The sequence below is a fragment of the Fringilla coelebs genome, assembly GCF_963513975.1.
Source record: "Fringilla coelebs genome assembly, chromosome: 13".
Classification (NCBI taxonomy): domain Eukaryota; kingdom Metazoa; phylum Chordata; class Aves; order Passeriformes; family Fringillidae; genus Fringilla; species Fringilla coelebs.
The window spans coordinates 14,583,103-14,606,151 of NC_140039.1; the positions used below are offsets into that span (position 1 = coordinate 14,583,103).

General features: G+C 37.5%; 1 protein-coding gene across 6 annotated transcripts in view; it reads right to left on the reverse strand.

The window, feature by feature from the left end:
* Positions 1 to 23,049, reverse strand: part of FHIT (fragile histidine triad diadenosine triphosphatase) — a 516,963-nt gene that overhangs the window by 380,064 nt on the left and 113,850 nt on the right. For all 6 annotated transcript variants that reach the window (XM_084214240.1, XM_084214235.1, XM_084214238.1 and 3 more), the window contains one exon: positions 6,301 to 6,422. In XM_084214240.1, coding sequence (XP_084070366.1) covers positions 6,301 to 6,400 — 100 coding nt within the window. In that variant the 5' untranslated portion in view covers positions 6,401 to 6,422. The remainder of the gene's footprint in view (positions 1 to 6,300; positions 6,423 to 23,049) is intronic.

The window sequence follows — 23,049 nt, forward strand, 5'->3', positions numbered from 1 at the left end:
TAAGATGCAACAGGTTCCAACCTAGGAGCTGATGCCTTCCCTTACGTGGCCTTACGCAGCTTTTCTAACACCTCTTCCAATGTAGGTTGTGCTACAGCCTGAGAAAATCTTACCACTAATCTGCTGAATACATGTAAGTAAGTGATTTAATTGGTAATTTATTCCATTTGCAAATAGGCAAGAAATACTTCTGATCACATTACTTTAATTTTTTTTTCCTTTACTATTTACAATACTGCCACAAAGTAATTAGAATGGGATTTTCATCAACACCATTATATTAACACAACTATTACAATGCAAACAGAATTGTATATCCTTATGTGAAGGACATCCTCTTTCAACAGTCAGCACCTTCCAAGCAAGACAAGATTTGAAGGGGGAGAAAGCATTTTTATCAGACCAAATAAGACAGTTGAACTCCATCCCCACAAATAAGTCATACAGACAAGCCTTTGTGCACAGAGCCCCGAATCTCTTATCTTCAGCAGCAGCATTTCTTAATGTGAGTCAAACACCATCCTTTTGTTTGTAGACTGCAAACAAAATGACTCCAGCCCTGAGATAATTAACTGGCCTCTCTATCACCAGCAAGTTCAAGTGGTTTGCATACACAGAGCGGATCAGTCATTCTTTGGGCTGTTGGAGGAGAGCCCTTTTCCCAGAAGGGAACTGGAGAATACAGCAAATACTCTGTTGGCTTGGTGCTGCCAAGGGCACAGTCCCACTCCTTGCCCTCTGTACAACACAGCTTAATTTTGCTGATAGTTATTAAGCATAGGAATGTTTTTCTTACACTCATTTGTGCAAGTAAACATTATAAGGCATTAATAAATCCTACTTGAGGGATCAGTAAGGAAGAGCCATAGAACAGCTTTATTTGGCATCTGAGGTAAAAAAATTCAGGAGTTTTCACCGACTCTCAAGAGCTTCAGATACTTACAGTCCATAAAGTCTGAATTTCCTCTGCATTCCTGATGAAAAGATATATTCTATACTTCCCCCCCATTTTCAAAAAAGATGCATCATTTATATCAGTTCTTCAGAAGGTCTTTGCTGCACCAGCAAAGGAACTGCATCCTCCTCTTAAAGCCCTCCTCTGCAAGTGCTGTTACACATTTTGAAAAATTAATGTAAGTAGTCCAGGCTTTATTGTACCAGACAACATTTTGTATCTCCATTGTGATTCCCTTGCATCTCCAGCCTCCTATTTAAATTACAAAGCCTTTACCAAACCCCTTTACTTTTAGCTCTTTGCTAAAGAGCTAAATGGAACATGACTGCTCCTTAACATTGTGCTAAGCAAACTAATAATAGTGGTAATGTATAGGAAGCTTCTGTAATGGGCACTAAAGAAAAGAGTACTTTCCTACAAGATTAGATATCTCAAACAAGCTGTTGCAAACATGCAGTGTATGTTATTGGAATATGTAGATATAAATATATATTCTGCAATATAACTGAATGTTATTTTCTTAATCTTAGTTTGATGGTAAATATTAACACTTATTTAGGCTGAAACCCATAAAATTCACACTTACAGAGCATAAATATAGGTATGATAAATGTGTAATGTACAAATAAAACCATAACAGCAATTCTTTAAGTTTATGAAGAATTAAAATTTCATGTACAAGATAAATATCATGGTTTTCAACCCAACTTGTGAGAGAATACTACTGTTCTTTCTAGTGTGCTATCTTCAGTGGAAACTCTGTCAGATCTGTAACTAAATGAAAATTACTTAGAAAATATATTAAGTAACAATAATAATTCTAAAAGACCATTTCTTTTTAACTGCAAAACTTTTAAGGAAAGCATTAGAAAAATATTTGTGGCACTACAGAACACATCAGTCTGAAGCAATAGAGCCGTTGTGACAGCAGATGACAGGGAGCTCCCAGCCAGACAAACTGTGCAGCAGAGCAGATGCTGCTCTCACATTGCCTGACCCTGGATCCCATCCCACCCCTGCAGCAGACCAATTACACTGCAGCTCGGGGTGTTAGCAGGCCTTTGAAGGGAGCATCTGGTTCAACTAATGTTTTCTCTGCTCATTAATAACAGGAACAAGCGGCAGGAACTCACAGAACAGCACACGGCCTCAGCAACAAATAATGACCATTATCTCCATGTAGTGATGAAGGTGCCAGAAAATATCATATGCTTTGGGGTTTTATACATGGTCTAGTCCCCATAATCAGAATACTTTCTGGTGGGAAAACTTAGATATCCATGAAAAGAGCAGTACAAAATAGTCCAGCAAAATTCAGTATATAACAGTTAAACAGTCATCCTTTTTTATTTGTTTTGTTGGGGTTTTTAGATGGAAAAGCCTTTTCATAATCAATCCCATATGAAAAGTTGCTATAAAGTGTTTATTCTAATATATTACACACATACATGTGCCCTTAGTAAGGGAGCCAAAATGTCCACAAATTTCTATAAAATTACTTGGTCCCAATAACCCTCAGTTTGCTGTTCCCAGCTGGAAAGACTGTTCCTTTTAATAACCAATTCAATAAACTGCTGAAAAATGCTTTGTATAATATAGTATTGCCATAGATCTGCTGTTTGTCTCTGTCATTACACACTGCATTCAATCAATTTACAAATGTTGCTGTGTTCTTTTTGTGCTAGTTCTTATGGCACCCTGAACACAAATCTAAAGATCAATACCTTGTCTACTGAAAAAAAAAATGGACATAACTAATGAATAATTTTATTTATAATAAAAAGTCCTAGTCTCCAAATGGATTCTGCTAATGTTAAAAGTCATTTTTCATATTTAACACAAGATGAAAACAAGTACCCTGCACAACACCATAAGAAAGGCAGTGATAAAAACCAGTTCATATTTATTTAATATGGGAGTGAAAGCCCCCATGTAAAGCTCTGGTGCAGGGCTAAGAAAACATCAATAAAATGGTAGGTCATTCACAAGGTATCTGTTACCATATTAAAGCACAAAAGGTCCGTGTCAAAGAGCAGATGGAATTTGTTTCAAACAGCACCACAGTTCTGCTCTATGGAAGCAGCAAGGTTCTGAATGAAGCAATTCAAGCAAGAAGCCAAGGAGAAGCTGAGCTCATGCTACTTGCATGTTGATTCAGTTCGTCTTGTGCCTTTTGTGTGACAGAAACAATGCATTTGCTGACTATAGACACATCCCTGCACTGCTCCAGCTATTGAATAGCTGCCTCCCCCAAAACAACCCCAGCGACTGCTTTTCACAATCACCCTCTGCAAAGCAGCAAGCTGACAGAAGAGAGGAAACAAGGACCCTTGTAAAAAAGGGAATGGATACCTGTAAAAGGGTATCCCAGCAAGCTTCCAGAACACCCAGCTACCTCCTCCCCACTCCAAGCTTACAGCCCAGATGTGCACTGAATACAGTATCTGTGCTCCCACCCAGACTCTTGGCTCTGCAACAATGTCAGAAAGGCATCATAAAAGTGCACTCCAAAACCCAGGACCTTGTTAATCAATACCCCAATGCCATGTGCCTTGTGCTCTGATATCAGACAAGAAGAAGGCAACAGCAGAGCAGACACAGACCCCTTATTATTCCAAGTGACCATGTCTCCAGACAGCCTGTGGTCCCACACCTCTGAGTCTTTGCCTGCCAGGTGGCAGCAAAGGGACTGGATCTCCCGAGCGGAACAGGCTCTAATCCCGCACCCTGACCACCTGCAGCTCTCCTCTGTCTCCTTGAGCCAGAAGAGGTCAATGTTTCCTACTGTGCCACACATGTGCACATGGTATCTTGTACACTGAAGATTCCAGTTTAATGTTGGGTATCTCTTACTCAATAATAAGAACCCAGCACCTTCCTATCCAAGAATCTGCAGCAATCATTTGAAGGGATCCCAATACAAACTGAGTTCCTGGGTCTGAACTCGGTGCACCCACTGGGCAGAAGTCTAACGCTGGGAAAAATGAGGCACCTCTGTCCAGGAACAGGAGAACCCTCTCCCTATCATAAATACTGTAAATACTATATTCTTACTCTACCTAATTTTAGATTGCTAGCACAATTCTCCTTTCAAATATCAAGCGAAATTCACAGGACTGGCATCTCAAAATAAACAAAACAAAACTTTGCAATGTGTTAAGTGAACAAGCCTGCTTTGGCATTGCTCAAGTCATGTTGAACTCCACAAGGCCATTGTGACAGACTTTCTCCCAGAGAATAGTTTTATTTTAAAACTACTACTGCAAATTCATAATTCCAAGCCTATGTTCCGTTTTAAGATAGAATTTCAACTTTACTAGTTAATTAAAGCCACCACCTGGAGTGATCTGGCTTTCAAACTGATTTCCTTTGTCTCTCTAATTCACATACATTAATATTTTATTTTGTACTGAAAAAAAAAAAAAAAGATGTCACACATGTGCCAAAGACAAGGCAGATAAAATTATTGCAATAAAACAAAGAAAATACACTTCTTACTGCCAGGTCTCAAGATGAATGCTGCATTATACAGACACTTTAAAAGGCTTACAACTGCAAATTGCTCTATTTTACATACTGTATTCTAGCCTTTACATCAAGATCTCTCCTAATTTCTTCTCATTGTAATGAGAAAGGAAAAGGGTTGGGTTTTTATTACCTGAACATTTATTCAATGGAGAAACAAAGACTACATTATATATTACAACACAAGCTATTAAAACAATGTGACACTATAAAATACTCTGCAATACTCATTATGGGATAACAAAGCTAAACCCTGAGCAAATAAATGTATCTGCCAAAAGTCAGCAATAATTATACAACAAGAGTTTATAATCTTTAATTATTTAAGAAGAAAAGAAGCTTGTAATAATTAAGTTTTATAGGCTCCTTAACTTGTCATTACTAGGTGCTCACAAAACTTGAAAACAAGAACACTTCATCTGAAACACTCTATTTTTAACAACAGATGCAATTGTTCACTTAACTGATTAATTTAAAAAAATAGTCAAATATTGTTTTTAAACCTTCATTCACAGAACAGATAAGAGTTTATTTGCTCTCTGATCCACACAATGCATATAGCAACTGCTCAGGCACCTACAGGCCCAGCATCACACAGTGATCAGTGTGACACTGATGTATCCTTATATAGCTTTGATTTGGTTTTTGTTATGACAAATCTGTAAATCACCTTGGATTTACATCAGGAATTTCAGAAACTTGAAGATTAGAAACCCTCTTAATTTAATTCATTAAAATCTATGTAGCACCTTTAAAGTTTCTATGAAGTTTGTGCATCTTTGCCATGATCTGACTTCTGGTACACACAAACACCATTCAAAACAGGTGGATAGAAAAGTTCAATATTGAACAATTATAATCTACACAAGTGGTGGGAGGAAAGGAAGGCTCCATATTTCAGAGGAAATAAATTTTTAACTTAAAAATATATATTAAAAGTCACTTGATTTTAAGTTACGAAAGAAACAACAAAAAACTGCAAAACTAACAAGAAGACTTTCAATAAACTCCAGACAACTTCCTTTTTTCCCCCAAACACAGTCACTCATTGCCTGAGCTTCTACTAAAATTTTATCATGAACCTCTATGGGAAAAGTGATCAGTCTTGATTATTTCTGAAAAATTTCACTTCCAGACACTAAAATCAGCACAAGCTACAGAGCAGCAGAATTTTGACTTGAAAATAACACACTACACTACAAAACACATTAAATAGGTACACTGAGCATCTTGTATAATCAAGTTGTAATACAGTTTTGAACTCAAGAATTTTACTTACACCATGAGGCTTCATATTTTCATTGTGAAATGTGTGCACTATACAGATGGTTTATTTAATCCATTCCCACCTAAATTAATCAAAGCAATCTGTCCCCCCCAAAAAAAAGTCTTCAAAGTCTTCATACAGGGTCCTACTGGCATTTGACAAATGGTGTACATTTAGCCAGGAAAAGCTGAAAATCCTCCATAAAAGAGTTACCACATCAAAAAATAAGTGACATTATTAAAAGGGAAGTGGGATGTGTTATTCAGCATAATATGGAATTTAAACAGTACCACCTCCAATAGACTTTAAAATGCTCTTAGTAGCACCTGGTTGTTTATATATCTTCTGTGGCGAAAAGGTCAATAGAATTTCACCTCGAAGGTCACAGTTGCTAAGCAACTGTTTTCAGCAGTTCTGCAACACTGATCAAGCATTTTCTGATCAAACATCACTGTCTGGATTTGGAATAAACCCATGTTGCATCCTACCTGGCCTTCCAAGTGTCCTGAGCGTGTCCTGCCTTTCCCAGGATGCAGCACCACGGAAAGGATACGTCCTGGCACCACCGGCCTGCGGTTCACCAGAGCAAAGCACAGCTCTGTCCTCAGGAACACCACCGAGGGCTTGATGAGGTGCTGCCCAAATCTCAGCATGGTCAGGGTTGATCTTCAGGGTCTGAAAGAGACAATGGTTAAAGATAATTAAGGGATTGACTCTGCCTTTGCAAGCAACAGGAATACAACAATCAAACTGCCTATGGAGCTTCTAGCAGAAAGTGCCTCCTGGGCTCATCAAAGCATTGGGTGTCCTGGAATGGTTGTTACATCTTCCCTAAAATGATCATGTCTTCGAAGGAGTGGTGGAAAAGGCTTCTTTCCAAAGCGAAAAATTTACATATAATTTCTTAAAGTTTTCTCTAATCATCTTGGCAGGGCTACAAAATTCTAGGGAATGCAATTTCTCCCTCCTGTTTTTATTTGTCCTGCATTGTAAACACTTAGGTCATCTGTTCTTTGAAAAGCATAAATAGGATATCACATTTTTTCTGCCATAATTCAAATCAGTGCATACAAGACTTATGAAATAAACCACATTTTCTTAATCTCTCTATTAAATACCTCAACTGAAGAAACACTGGCAAATTGAAGAAACTTTATTTAGCCATTTTCCATCCAGACTTTCTAGCTTGAGCAGCTGGAATGTGAAGATGATCACTGCCACATTTTTTCTTATAGAAAGTCAAAGGATTCCACTTTCATTCACTAAAATTTTCTCTTTTCGTGACAAGAATGAAAATGCCTCTTAAATAGCTACAGCACAGTCCCAACTGTGTCTATTTTAGGTCTTTAAGCCCTAGAGTATTTAAAGTATTTAATTCAATCAGAAATATCCAAGGTACTGCAGGGTGAAAAAAAAAGAAATGACAAATTTCATGTGACAATACTTGAGACACATTGGAAGCATTATACTCACATAACCCAGCTTGAACCAAGTGACTAATCAGGAAATTCAGTTTCATATGTTCTCTGAGACAGGGAAATCTACTGCTACAGTCATAGAGGGTCTTCTGTTGCAGTCATTTTCTTGCAAGATTACTGTGTACAGTTAAGACCTAAACTTAGTCCTTAATCTGAGAGATTTACTCTGATTTATCATCCCACTTGCGTCACAGCATACATCACAGCTGAGATGGCCACAGTACCCTGAGTATCACCACACCATTTCAGAAAGCTTTAAGCATTCACCCGTACACAGTAACACCACACCTCGTCAGAAGGCTGCAAGCATCTGCCCATCCAGAATAACATCATATCACTTCAGAAGGCTGCAGGCATCTGCCCTTCTTGTTCTTCAGCAGAACCTTTCATCCCCCCAGGGTGATGCACTGCCCCCGTGTGCCCTCTGTTCCCCTTGGTGGTTGGTCAGTGCCCCTGGGCGCTCCCTGGCTCGTTGTGTCAGTGCTGCTCCCCTGCTCTCACAGCTGTGCCCATGAGGGTTGAGGCTCAGCCACAGCCCCACCCCAATGACCCCAAACCGTGTGCCTGCACACTTGTACCTGCTCCCATAAGAAAAGAACACATAACCCTCTCCAAGTGCACACAGTTTGAAAATGTCTTTGAGAAATACTTGTTCCTCTAAAGGGACTTCTGGCTTTGTAGTGGTCTGATTCCACAGAAGAACTTAAATTAAGGGCAGCAGATGCATCTAATCAGGTTTTATACCAGAAAAACACGTATAAATCTTAATATAAGATACAGTAACAAATAAGTTTACTATATTTCCATGTAATAAACATTTGCTAAGCAGGCACCATGTCTAGTTTTATTTTTGAAAATCATGGATGAAAGGAAATGCTTGAACAGACCATGAAAGAGTGGAGATTTTAAGTATGCCTGTTTCAAAGATTTGAAAAGGTTCTACATTCTTTTCCACATAAAGACAAGAGAAGATTAAGTGTCTGAAATGTGTCCCTTAGCATATATTAAACTTGAAAGTTGACAACATACAAAAATCAAGTCTCTTTAGCTACTAGAAGAATTGCTTAGCAGAGAAAACACCTGCTATCTTTTGCTGATGCTTGAAAAAATAACTATTAGGAACTTCAATCAATCTGCCTCATTTCTCTTAAGCAGTCCATCAGCAACCCCCCATGGGGGTTTTTCATTCCGATTAAAAGATGCAAGAATGTTTTTACACAACTCAGTAAAGAGACATGGTTCTCTTTGCAATGAAGGAAATGCTTCTGACTAAGAAGAGAAACACATTCCATAGCCAGGACTACCCTCCAGTGATGAAATGCTAAGCTGGTGTCTCCAGAAGCTGAAAAATCAAATGAACCAGCTGTTCTTGCATTTGGCAATGCTATCAACAAAAATCAAAGTACTACTGATGATTTCTTGTTCTGTCTTCCAGGACACTGATAAATAAAGGTACTGTCCAGAGGCACAGAACAGACTGAAGCACAGAAACAAGGCTTCAAAATCACAAATGCTAACTGTAAAATATGATGATTTGAAATGTGACTTGAGGAGGGAGAGAAGCTGAGATATGGTAATCAACTGGAGAAGTCCTCTGGCTGATTGCTGTCATAAGCAAAAAACAGCAAATGTAGCAAAATAAGATTGGTGACATCATGTTGCCTGTGCTGTGTTTTCATCATGCACCTACCACATGATATTTACTTACTTTAGTACCTGTCTTGTTTTTAAAATACCCAGAAAAATCAGTAGAGTAGAAGTACTAATGTCATACCTCTCCTTGTAATAGTTTGAAGAATCACACTACAGCCCAAGTGGGTCGATCCAGAATTATTAGAACATTAAAAAATCTCATGCATAGAATTAAAGCATTTATTAAAACCCTTTCTGTTTGTTTGCTATGCAAAAATGTATCTGAAGAATGTATTTCTATCTCTTGATTCAGACTAAATAAATGTGTTTCAAACTAATGTGTCAGTTGTAGTGGTTGTGCCGTGTAATATTGCAGACTTCCCAGTGCTACTCTCTCCAGTTCTGCAAAGGGATTATGGGAGAGTTTTTCTTAAACAATTATTCATAATCTATTATATATTACTTCAGCTGCCTTCTGCCCTAGTGATCCTCTGTGTTTTTCTGCGCAGCACAATCATCTGTGCTCAGTACCAACACAAATGCTAAAAAATGCATTAGGGAAATAAGTAATGGGTACAAGTGAAATATCCATGACTGTGCAGCAAGACACTAAAGCAAGGCTGGAATATTCCAGAGTTCTGCCAGGCAGGAAACTGCTACTGGCAGAGAAAGATTTTAGCCACCTGAACTGCACCACTTACTGCTTGCATGGTCTGGAAAGCAGCAGGAATCAATGAGCACAGGTGTGTGCACACAGGTCATGAGATGCAAACAGTGTGTGCACAAGGCTTCCCAATTCCCAGATTGGAATGACCACGCTCTGTTCCTCCAGAGATTTCCATTTTTCACATTAAGAGGAGGTCAGTGCCAGACAAACTAGAAACAACACATAATTGGTTAAAGATGTTTCCTCTTTAATGATGGTAGCCTTTCTAATCCCCAGTAATAAGGAGGACAATTACACAGTAATGTTAGAAAATGAAAGAAATCCATTTCTGATTAAATTTCAGCCCAGTTTAACACAGTTTCTATTCTGACTAGTCAGATGAAAAGTGTATTTACTCTTCTTCATATTGCAGATATACATTACATTGCCTATTTCATCTGCCTCATTTTCCTAATTAAATTCCCTTCAAGCTGTGTTACTGCAGTTGTAGGTGGGAATACAGTATTAAAGGCTAACACAGCAAGTAGACTAATTTTACAGCCACAACAGACCTCAAATCTTTATAACCCATACTAGGAAAAGAAAAAAAAAAGACATCTGGAAATCTAAATTACATCCTGAAAAAAAAACAGTATTAAAATTAAGAAAAAATCTTGAGATAACACTGAAATAGCTTCAAATATTTTTATCATTTTGTAAAATTTCAGTAGGTGATGCTATGATTATTTTTTGCCTTTTCTTTTATATACCTTTTATGTGTTCTCAGTATCTTTACCATATATATTTTCAATTCCTTAAGTCTGATAACCCAGGAGACCAAACATTCTAAAGGCCTCGCAGTTGGAGGCCAGAAAGCCCTACAATATCTAGAGAAACAAAGGTCCCCTCTAGAATACATCCTGTAAACTAAAATTAAGCCCATCTAGAAGGGAATACTTCAGGATAGATATCACACGATTAATTCAAGCCTCTCATTGGGGCATCTTTGTTGAATATGCTAATTTGCAAGCTCTATAAAAGTGTATGCAGGATCTACCCTGAATGTGCATTTTGGTGCATTCCACCTTGGCCAAATGTTGCACCATAAGGATCCTTATTAAATACCAAAATAAAAACCCTTTATCCCTTAACCATGCCTGGCTCAATTTTAGATCCAAGAAAAAGGCATCACAGGCACATGGCATTTCCCCAGTCTGTATAAGTACTACTCATATATTAAATGTATTTTTGAGAGGAAATCTATACACGTCTCACTTTTCCAGATTTATTCAGTTTTGGAGTTAGGGGCTTTGGTCTGTGCTTCAGTTTTTAAACAGCATAAGCTCTAAAATCATTTGTGTTAAATAAACAGCAAGAACTCTGAACAGAAAATATGTTCTCTTCTGAGCAGAAGGCAAGTTCACCTAAAACCAGGTCCACAGGACATCAAGATGGGTGTCTGTTTGTTACAGGTCACCACTAAAATCAGAGACCTGGAAAAGTGCTGGAAGTTTGTTGATTACAGGGAGTGATGGCAGCAGTTCTTTAATGTTCTCTTCCTCTCACCACAGGCCTCCCCATTGGATGCTTAATTGAGATGGTGTTGGTACTCCAAAATGCCTCCTTTTTTTTGATACAATTACTCCTCCTTAGAACAAGGTGTTGAGATCGGCACCTGCTGGGAACCAAGCTCAAGGCTTTTGCTGAGAATCCCCTGAGCACTGTTTTAGGAAAGCTGCACATCTGGTTGTAAAGGGACAAGATGAGAATGCAAAATGGGCTGCTAACTTCAAATGTGTGTATTAAAGGAAACCAATTACAATACCATTATCTCTCTGTGCTAATAGAAAGGACTGTTTTAGAAACACTCCCAGGAGTATTCTTAAATTTTTATTTTACCATATTAACATCACCTCTTCATGAATGTTGACAGTCCTGATTCCAATACTCAATTTCACTGCAAAAACACTGCGAATTTACATGCCAAAACAAAACTTCGTCCTTTCTAATTTTCTTTAAGGTCTTACAAAAATACTAATTTTTTTTTTAATTCATCAAGATACAAAAACTTGTGTTACACACTGTACTTAAGGGAACAAAGTACCTATATCCTTAAATTCCCATTTGGCATTGCTGCCTTCCAAAGGTTTGGTTATGGGGAAAGTGATAGTCCTACCTAGTCATCTAAATTCTGCATCATATTCAAGAAGTAATGTGCAATGAAGACCTGCACTGCAGGCTACCTTCCCTCTTTTCATGTTTTGGAATTTTTTACTTATTCTCTGCTCTCACTGCCACTTTGTAAGGATGAAATCCACACAAGTCAGAATATTACTTATTTAACTCAAGCACCTAGCAATAAATGTGCTTGTTGCTAGAAGCCAGGATTTGACATTTTCATCAAGAAATACCTTAGAACACTAATAGAAATAAATTCTTTTATTCTAAAATCACTTAGTTTTTCTACTGGCTCTATGTCCCTAGAACAGCTTTATCTCTCAGCACCCTTCCCTCCCACTCTTGCACAAAATTTAACTACATATTTTGTGTTCTTCCAGTTCCAGAAACTGGCCTCTAATTAAAAACTGCTCTCCCTCTCAGTGAGCCAAACATCACATACTATGCCATTTCTGTTCTGAAAAATCCAAGAAGAATTACAAAACTAGAAAAGGTGCTCCTGTATCTTTGACAGCCATAGCCTAGATTCTCTCTATGGGGATGGTATTTAACGTTCTACACGACGTTGAAGGGAAAAGCTTGTGTGGATTATTTTTCATTTTCACCACCCACAGAAGCTACTGAACAGCAAGCCCATTAAATGTGATGCATGCAACCAATCCTGTGGCATTGACAAGGACCAATTCCTCCCATCACAGACAGATTATGATGGACTCGAATCCACTACACGTGGCTTCCCCTGCTTAATCTAGCAGGGAAGAAAGCATCAAAATTATTACTGTTTAAATAGATAGCCATTTTCTTAGCATGGTCAATCAAGCTAAATTATCTACACTTACAATGAAAATAGACTGTGGCCTGTTGCATAGCTCCTCAGCACCTTCCCATGTGTGATGCCACACATCCATCTGCAATCTCCCAGCCTTTGCCTTGCAGCTCTGTTCCCTTTCCCCCGAGCTGCAGCAGCGTTTCCCAGCCCCTCTGGGGCAGGATTTTCCATTCTGCTCTCACAGTCTAACCCTTGAAAATCCCAATGTTGTTGTTATAGTGGGTTTTCCTAGGGCATGACTGTGACCATCATGAGAACTGTCCCTTCCCCTGCCTGGCTGTGGCTTTTGGGGAGCACTAGTGGGCCAAGGAGGAGACTGCACAAAGCTCCCTGGGCAAGCAGCACCACCCCTGGGCACAGCACAGGACATGAACAGTGTGTTGATCAGTGACCTGAGGGAACTCTGAGCTCCTGAGAAAAACCAGGTAGTTCCCAGTTGTACTAGGTCTGACTGGGATGGGCTTTTGCTCACAGGAGCCAGTATGGTCCTGCAGTTGGGTTTTGTAACCAAATCAGTTCTGATAAGACACCAATATTTTGGCTATTGCTACAAGGCTTTCTCTTTTTCTCCATTCTGCCCATCACCAGTGAGCTGCTGTACACCTTCCCCTTTGGCTCCTGACAGGAAAGCTGCATTGCCCCCAAACCTGTCTCAAAATACTTTGTGCAACCAGTCCAGCTGTCCCATCAATTTATCTAAAGCAGAAAACACACAAAATTCAAACAAAAACTATAGCCTATTTAAAAGCTACAGGTCAAATAAAATATACTAGCATTCTCATTTCTTTGTGTACTAGCATACACATTTACTTCTCAAAATTATCCCTCTTCTGGCATTACACATCCTCTCTACTTCACCTGGTCAGGCAATGTGTGGGTACACACAGGCAACATGTACACAAGTCTGTCCTTTCCAATTTTTTCTGGTCCATCATTAAAACAAATTTTTTTAAGACTTTTCCCCACTCCCCAAATCCTCACAACCACCCCAAGAAACAACTAAACAACTCAAACTTCAGATACCCAGAACCCTGTTGACCAAGAACAATGCAGACACCTAAAAGCAAGTGAACTCTGTAGCAACACTGTAAAGCAATTGCAACTTTGACAAGTTAATCAGCAAATGCAGAATCAAGCCAGACATCAGAGGCGATATAACATCCATAATACATGGAGAGGGCATAAATATTTTTAAATGATGTAGAAGTAGTTGTCAAATTCATTTCTACAGCAAGCATTTTGGAATACAAATTAGGCCAACTTGGTTTTTTCTTATCATTCAGGTAAAGAGTGCAAAGTTATAAACAATAAATGAAAAGGTTTGTAGAGGCAAAAGAGTTATATAATACATTAAACTTGTAGAAAAATGAGGGTTTAGAAGAGTCTTGAAAGCACTAAACAGGCTCAGCATTCTTCAAGTGTCCATGTGTACACTGTGTGCCTCAGAAGATGACTCACACACCATTTAACCATGCTGAGAAAATCAGTCTGGCAGTGGAAGCCCTTGTTTGCCTCTGTGCTGAGATAACAGCCAACTTCAAATATGAAGATTTGTTTCCAAACATCACTTTTTTGTTGTTGTTCTTATTTTGACATCCTAGCTACACCTGCAACTTTACTTTTTTCAAAGACCTTTTACAATTATGAGCATGAAATAAGATTGCTGTCTTGCATTATCCTGCAGTAGGTTTATGTCCATTGTATGCCAGAATGCACAAACTCAATGCACCAGAATATTACAGAAGTTATCTTTCAAACAGAATTCCAGTCCCAAGACTTGATCTAGAGCTTCTACCAAACTTCTCTGCTCAAAAATTGTGCCCATTCTTCCTCCCATTAGCAGAGGTTATCTAAGATTATACCTCCTTCTATCATTATCCAACAAAAATTCAGCAGGAATTCAAAGACAAGTCTGATAATTATGAACAACTCAAAATCCATGGACTATGTCATTGATTTTAAGGAGGATGTTTTGTGAAACAGGATAAAATCAATCAAAATCAACCATTCATTCTCAACAACTTCTACCAAAAGAACAAAATACATATAAAACCATGCATAAACACATACAAAACCATGCATATCCAATAAAATAAATTATGTTCACAGATCCTTCTTTAGTGTTAATCTTCGAGAGAGAGGGGAGGGGGAAAGAAAAAAAAAGGCAAAACAAAACAAAGAAACGCGCATTAAATTTCATTTTTTAGCAACTTGCATGTACCACAGCTATTATCCTGATGCATGGAGAACTCAGGGGTTTGATTTTGCCTCTGCAAGTCATTCTGATGAACGAGACCTTTAGTGTTGTAATAACTGCTGTGAGTAATGGAACAACCAATGGCTTTTATTAAGAAGGAACACTGAATAATGTATTACCAACACTAAGATCAAGGGAAAATACATTTTTATTAGGGAAAAATATTAATATCAATCATACCATTTTTTTAAAACAGAGAGGTGAAAGGCAGAAAAGGAAAAAAATTAAGAAAATGCTTTACAGTAGGCATTAAATGGCAGAAATTATACCGTGAAAATCCTTTTTCCTAGTGTGGCTACCTAGGGCTACATTACATGGTAGAGGAGCAATAAAAAATTGTGACATCTCTTGAGATACATTAATGTAAGGGAAACTCTACCCCAGCAAAAGGAGGGATGGGGGAGGAAGCTCATTCCTTTTGAAAGTACAGACTAAGAGAGCTGACATGATGGAACAACTAGAAATGTTCTTTTGCTGAACACTTCAGTAGAAAAAAAGGTGGCTTTAAAAATGGGGAGTGATGAAAAAGCTGTTTATTATTATTATTATTACATATACTGCAAAACATAAAGTCACTTTACAGGCTTTAGAAATACACACCAAGACTAAGCCTTCCCTTGAAGTGGCTTCCTACTTCCTCTGAGTGAATGCAATTTGGATATCTATAGTGTTGGACAGCAGAGATGGGGCAAAGAGAGCTGCAGGGAGTTAAGTGAAAAGATTCAAGGAGTAAAGAAGTCCATTGGGAGAAGAGAGTAATGGCTCTTCCCAAATCTTTATGGTGGTGTAAACCAAAGCACAATCAGAAAGAGAGAGGCTGAGAACACAGGGTGTGCTATGGCAAAAGGCTGCTCCACACAACTCCTGGCTAGCACAAGTCCAGGCAAAAAGAAATGCGGTATGAGCCAGAAATGTTGTATGATGAGTTCCCAGATACAGTCCAGAATTTTATAATTTCTTCACTGAAAAACCAGCTACATCACTTCCAAAAGCTCTCCTGAATCAGTAAACACCTTTAAAGATTTATTTCTTGTATTTTATTCTTTCGTCCTTTTGCCCAGAATTTCATTCTGAATGCAAACTTATTATTATTAGACCATGGCTATTTGGTAATACTATGAATTTGAATTTATTATATTTAGAGCAATTCCTGTGAGACCTGAGTATCTCTGCAAGCATTTCAGCTTGCTGAATTAATAAATGTAACACAAACATTCAGAGGAAAATGCAGACACCATATTTAGTCTAACAATTCCTCAAGCATACAAATGAAAATAGACATTTAATGAAAATTTATTGTCATATTTATATTTATATATAGCTAATAAGACTAGATAGTGGGTCCTTCACATTTATGTACAGTTCATTTATGTTTATTTCTAGATGTTGGAATCTTTAAGACAAATCCCATTAGTTCTCATCTCATCAATTTATATATGTGCTTGCTCTCCCAAATGAAACCACTTAAACCAGATTGTTCCACGAACACTGGAATTAATGAAGCATCATTTCAAAGGATTTATGTCCACATCTTTCCCCTACCTCCTTTTGTCCACCATAGAATGAGAGCCACAGCCCTGAGTGTCCCCAGGCTGCCCCCTGGGGAGCAGCAGGGAGGAAAAAGAGGCTCCCACCACGCAAAGCAGGTCAGGGCCACTGGCCAAAAAGTGAACTGTTAGGGCTGTACAGGCTAATTACAGAACTACCATGTTACACATACATATCTAATGTATAAAAAAAAAAAAAAAAAAAGAAGTGCTGCTCCAATGCTGAAATTTGAGTTATTTTTTTAAAAGTTAATATTATACTCACTGGAAAAATGCAATCTGGTGTGACATGTTCTTACTATTTCTGGTTCATTTACACCAGTCAAATTGTGGACTGCAGGCAAAGAGCACTTTTCTAGGTTTAACTTTCTGCACAGGTTTTCCCTCTGATTTTCCTCAAATGCTTTCTCTTGACCATATGTTTGGAAAATGGCAAATACCATTCCTGCTTTCTGGTCACTTCCCTATCATTCTCAAAGAAACCTGTGGCAGAAATCAGATGTTTCTGATTTTTGTACAGAGTACTATGAGGATCCTTGCTGGTTGGTAATGTTGGACGATAGCTGGGTTGCAAATCAACTGAAAGAATAAGCAAATTTTGAAAAAGGAACACTCCCTGTCAAACCAATATTAAAGCATGACAGGAACCTACTTAAAGATTTTTGGTTAGATTAATCTTGAACACTATGACTCAAAAAAATGTAGGCAAATACAGGCAGTCTTACATGATATTTTTGTGATATTAAGTTTCATATCTGGTAGCAGAAAACACAGTTATATTAAAATACAGCTATTTACTGAATATGACATCTTTTCATAAGATATTTTCTGCTGAAATTGGTTTGCAGTTCCTGTTATGTAATACATACAGACATTAGATTTATTCCAGTAGGACACTAAGCCTGAGAAGTTTGGGGTTACATTTTCACCTCAAGTTGCTCTTCAGGAATCTTTTCCCACTAGACAGATGCTCTTAGCAAATTAACCACTAAAATCTATTGAACAGTTTTTTTGGCTTCACTAGGTTTCTTTCAGAATCAGGCTGTAAGACAAGTCCAGCACCTCCTTCGATTGATTTACAGAAGTGAGAGAAGACAAAGATGATCTTGTGAATATTCTTAAAGTCAAATTTCAAAATCACTGATGTAATGAAGCATCTACTGTAATACTAGAAGCAGAAATACAGAGAAAACAAACCCAAATGTGATAAAGAGCCTAAACCTATTTTCAATATGCTAGCCTGCATCAACCTTGGTAAAAGAATTGGAAATGCTTTTAAAAAATTACATAAACATAGGAATTTTTTAAGTGCTCATTATTTTTTAAAATGTATTATTTAAATTTTCTTATTCATGTAATAATTACACATTTTACTATATCTGTACATCATGGTTGCTTTTTGTTTCATGATTGCCAAATGTCCTGAAAAATATGCATCTTCATCTATCTGTAATTACCATAAGATTCTTCGTGTTTTTTCCTTTTAGAAAACAATCTATATGATTATTTTTTAACCTAGACTCACCATAGAGAACTGCATGAGTCACATAATCAAGCCATAAACCAAGCAAACAGTTTTGTATGTTTCTGCTGTATTTCTGGCTCGCTTTCCTACGCTGTATCACTTCAGGCATCAACAAAAAATGTTTTAGTGTTCCTGCTTTTAACTTTTCAAGACTAAAAAACATTTATGGTCACATGGTAGATTGGAATAGTTGAGAGTATTATGTTCTTATTTTTCTGTAAACTTGCTAACATTTTAAACAAGAATTGGGTGCCAGATGACTGTTCTGCAACTAATTGGGGAACAAATTTTTTGTACGATTTACTGAAAGGTCTTTGGAGCTCCTTGCCAGCCAGAGTTTCTAATAAGATACTCATGAGTAATTAGAAATCTATAGACATGATTAAATCTTAATCTGCAATCTGCAGGATAAATGTTTAGGCTGAAGTATGGCAAACTGGCAGAGATCTCAACCAGGGACCCCTCTGTAGCTCCAAGAATTTGTCAAAGCTGAAACTCTGATTTATTTCTGAATTCCTCCGACTTCCCGGGACAGGTAACTCATAAATTGGGCTGCCAGCTCAGTCTGCACCCAGAGCCCTGACTGCCCCAGTACTAGCACATTTTATAAAAGGTAGGCATAAATGGTTTATTTCCAATGAAAACTTTGGGCTACCATTGCACTTCTTAAATAATGGATGCAATTTATTATTTAAAAGGTGATTTTATGCACAATACACATGTACTACCCAAGCTGCCCAGTAGGAAATTGTACTTAGTCAAGCAAAGTTCTCACTAACTTTCATTTTTTCCTCAATAGCAAGCAGTTGTTCTGTAAGTAATGCCACAGCAATACCATAAAGCTCTGGGAATAGCTGGCTCTCGGCAGTCTGGAAATGAATACAACTGTAAACAAAAGAGACTTTGAAACTACTGAAAAATTAATTTTCTTGTGTTGTTATAAGAGACGTTTTGGCTTCCCTGAGTGCATTTCATAGCTAGGAGAAAACTCTCCAACTCCATTCACACAGGGTAGGCCTCCCAGTTCCACAAAAGATATGAACTTGGCATGAGGAATGTAGTCGAATAAGATGATTTGTAGGTTAACATTAAAAAGGTGTTTAAAGAAAGTGGTTCTCTAACTATCTACATAATTCTATCATACCAGCCACTATCCTGGTACCTTTCTTGAGTGTAAGAAACATTTCACTTCTCTAATCATCATCAGCTGAAGATTTCAAAGAGCTTTAGGAAAATTTAAAGAAATATTAATCTAACAGATAAGAAAACAAAGCAGAGATAGACTTTAAGGAGTACAAAATGATACAGGGAAATCTTTTTTCACTGGTCAAATTTATGCCACCAAAATTCTCAAAAATTAACAGAAAGACTCACAAATCACTGTGTTTAGCCGTGGTACAAATCTATGCTGCCGCTTTTAAAGAGCTGTGAAGAACTAAGGGCTTATCTTGAATTCTCTATGATACTCTATAAGCATTCAGCAGGCCTAAAACAAAAACTAGCATAGAACAAACTGCCAGTGGAGAAAATGAATGCAAGGAAAATCATGTAAATGTACTCAGTATACAAAATGTGGACACAACACATAAAAATCACCAATTAAAATTTTCCCAAATAGAGAAACAGTATTTTGCTAGACTTGCTCACAAATCTTCTGGTATGTAGAATATCTTCACAGAGGTAAGAAGTCTGAATATACAATGAAAAGAAATGAAAGTTCGTTTGGAAAGATCCTCTTCATGTTTACCACAGAGAAGACAGTACCATCTTTGAGGCAATATGGTTTCTCAATTAATATTCATTCCCCAAATTAACTGGATCACAAATTCCAATATTCCAAATTAATCTTTCTCCATTGCAAAAATCAAATAACCAAATTGACAAGGATGAGAATTCAGATAGCTTGTGTAAAACCAATTTACAAGCAAGCATTAAGGAACAGGCTTTAATAATAAGGTCATATCAGAGTTTTCAGCAAGCCCCAGTGCCTCATTTCTGCAGGTGATTCACTGAAGTTCTGCCTGTTTCAGAGAAAGCTCTGAGTGCCTGTGTGATACTGCCCAAGATATCAAATACAAAGCTTTCTTTAGTGCTAAGTAGTGCCATGTAAATGTTCAGTTTGCAGCCTTGAGCTGCTGGGGAAGTTATCCAGCAACAAGAAGAACACACCTGATGTTGAGCAGCAAGTGGTGTTTTCTGCACACAGAACATCCTGCATGATCTGAAGGGCACTAAAATCCAATCGTATGTTCTAAAATGTACATCCAAATTTGGTGAATTTTTCTGACCTTAATCTCTGTCAGCTCCCCATCTGTAAAACAGAGATAATACCACATCCCTCACTGGGGCTTTGTGGAGATAAATTTAATTTAAAACCTGTGTAGCACTTGGATACAGTAGTGATGAGCAGCACAGAAAAGCCTATGAGGAAATTAATAATTCTGACGCCTGAGCAGGGTCTGAACAATGTGCTGGAAATAAGGCTTAGGGCCACATATCAAACACTGAGGATAAAACAACATCTCAAATAGCTGCTCATTAATTGAGCACTGTCCATCTTGTGCACTGAGCAAGAAAGAAGTTTTCTGGAAAATATTACGTGCTATAGATAATTCTGATTACTTTATCAGAAAGTAGATGCATAACAGAAGTCGAATTTCTATTGCAATTCCAGTCTTAACACTCTCTTCTTGTACCCACTTGCTTTTGCATTCTTAATAATGAGCTCTTCATGAAGTTTAGACATGTAACATTTATATAAAAAAGAATTAATTATAATCTCATTGTGAATCTCTGATTTCCATGCACAAGTGGTGATGAAAAATCTTGGTTTAAAAAAAATTCATTAGAAAAATAAAATACCACTCTTGCCTAGGCTTGGTAAATTCAGCAGGGCTTCCACTGAATTTCCTCTTCAGTTGCTTGGAATGTTCCAATGTTACTTCTGTTCACACTTACTGTGCACTGCCATAAGAAACTTGGGAAGGGAAAACACATCAGGGCACTGTCCTTTTAATTTTAATCCAAGGCATTAAATTTTAATTCTCAACAACAACAGCAGCTGACATGTTCCCCTTGCTAGTTCCTGTGGAAGTAAATCAGGCAGAAATTAAGTTAGAACTGCACTTGGGAATGACAGAATAATAGAATCTCCACAAAATGCTCTCCAGTGCCTTCTTCCTCCTCCAAAAATAAATCCCCTCTGCACTTACAGAAGCAGGTGATGGTGCACAGCCCTCCCAGACAGAGCCCTACACAAACAGCTCGGCCACCTGACCAAGGCAGCAGACTCCAGGCCTGACTTCATTCTGCTGACATCTAAGTTGCTTCTTAAAATCCAGAAGAGTTACAACCCAAAATAGAGGACCAGACCCAGACCCTGCAGCACAAAAAGTTTTCTAGAACTCAAGTATTAAAACAGCATAATGTATTCAATCTCAAACTAATTTTGTTAATACAAAATAATATGAAAAAAATCAAGTAGATTTCCCAGAGACTACTTGCAGAAACCCTTAAGAAAACAGTACTCCCATTTCATTAATATCATTTATGTATGATCAGTGCTCTTAAACATCCCCAAGAGGAGTAAAACCTGTTATATTCCAGCTAAAATATCTGTCTTCAGAGAGTAATTAACAGACATTTTTTGTTCAAATCAACACAAAATTCATTTTACTTTGTGAACAAATCTTTCATAGTATAACAAATATACAGGAATAAGAAACCAGAAGGTTTTCTATCTAGAATATGCCATCTTCTCAAAAAGGCAACAGAAAGCCAACATCTTTTAAATATTTAATTAGGACTCAAATCAAATTTACATAGTGATGTGCCACATTCTCAGCTAGTGATGAAGACAAACATCTCTGTGTGTTATCAGTACTTGCAAGGGTAGTGATTTCTGTTTCACTTTGCTTACAGAAGGTCTCCAGAGATGTTCACACCGTTGAGCATAATTTCAGAATTTTTTTTAGCTTTTTATTTAACTAGTTCATTGTTGATCTAAGTTGGGAAATTACAGTTTCAACAGCAAAATATTTGGTACTTGATCAAAGTTTGACATATGCCCTAAAATAATTGTATTTGTCTTTAGCAAATACTACATTTGTTTTTTGAAAAAAACTGCTGATTGAAGCTGATGAAAATTACTCCAGCTTGACATGAATTGACAGATGTGATACTTAGCAAGGGATTTCTCTGGAAATTTTGCAATTTTCTTTCACTAATCTAGAAAAGGTTTATTTAAAATCTGCGAGAAGGTACTGAAGTATTCTGGCTTCTTGAAATGTTAAAAAGTTATCCAGAAGCTAGAAATCTTTTAAATTATCTAAAATTTCCTAGCAAAAGGAGAAGGAAAAAAAGAAAAGAACAAACTACCTCTAATTCAATCACACAACTAATAAAATGGACATACATTTCTCACTTCATGAGCTTTTCGGGAGAAAGGGAAAAATAATTCCAAAGAAAGCTTTCTCACTTTTTCTCTCTATTGAAATACTTAATTGCCAAGAAAACAAATTTCCGTAAACAGAAACAAATACACAAGCACAGAAACACTGCTAGAAAATCACTATGGAAATCTTCATGCATTTCAAGGGTATGACTTGTAACAACCTGAAAATATCAAACACAGATGTCATTGCCTGCTAGCAAATTTGTGTTTTACCACAATGACAAAGTGGTATGAAATCAAAAACATTCATCATTAATCACTTTAAAAAAAAAAATTAAAGAGATAAATTGGCCAAAATAAAGTAATAAACAAAACTCCTTGCCTTCAAACATGACTTAGTTGTTTTCTCTGACAGCAATGTAACCAGCTAAACTGTGCATTTTCCTCCTCCCCCAGCATCAGAAGATCAGAAAACTGAAGGTGAAAAGAGAAGGAGTAGCTCATTCTATTAGTGCTCCTATACTGTCTAGAAAATGTTGCTGGAAGGGAAATCTACAAGTGTCAGCTTCCACCTCAGGACAACAGTGGGACTGCGGCAAACACTTGATCATTTGAACCATGGCTTTGGCCTGCTGAATCTCCAGGGATGGATATTCCACAACCAACCCCAGAAACAATATTCTTCAATATGGAGGGGGAAAAAATGTAGATCATGAATGAACACTAAAGAAAACAATCCTTAGGTTTCCACCAAAAACATCATAAGCCTCATGGGGCAACAGGTTCTTATGTTAGATGCGTATTACCCCCTCCAACT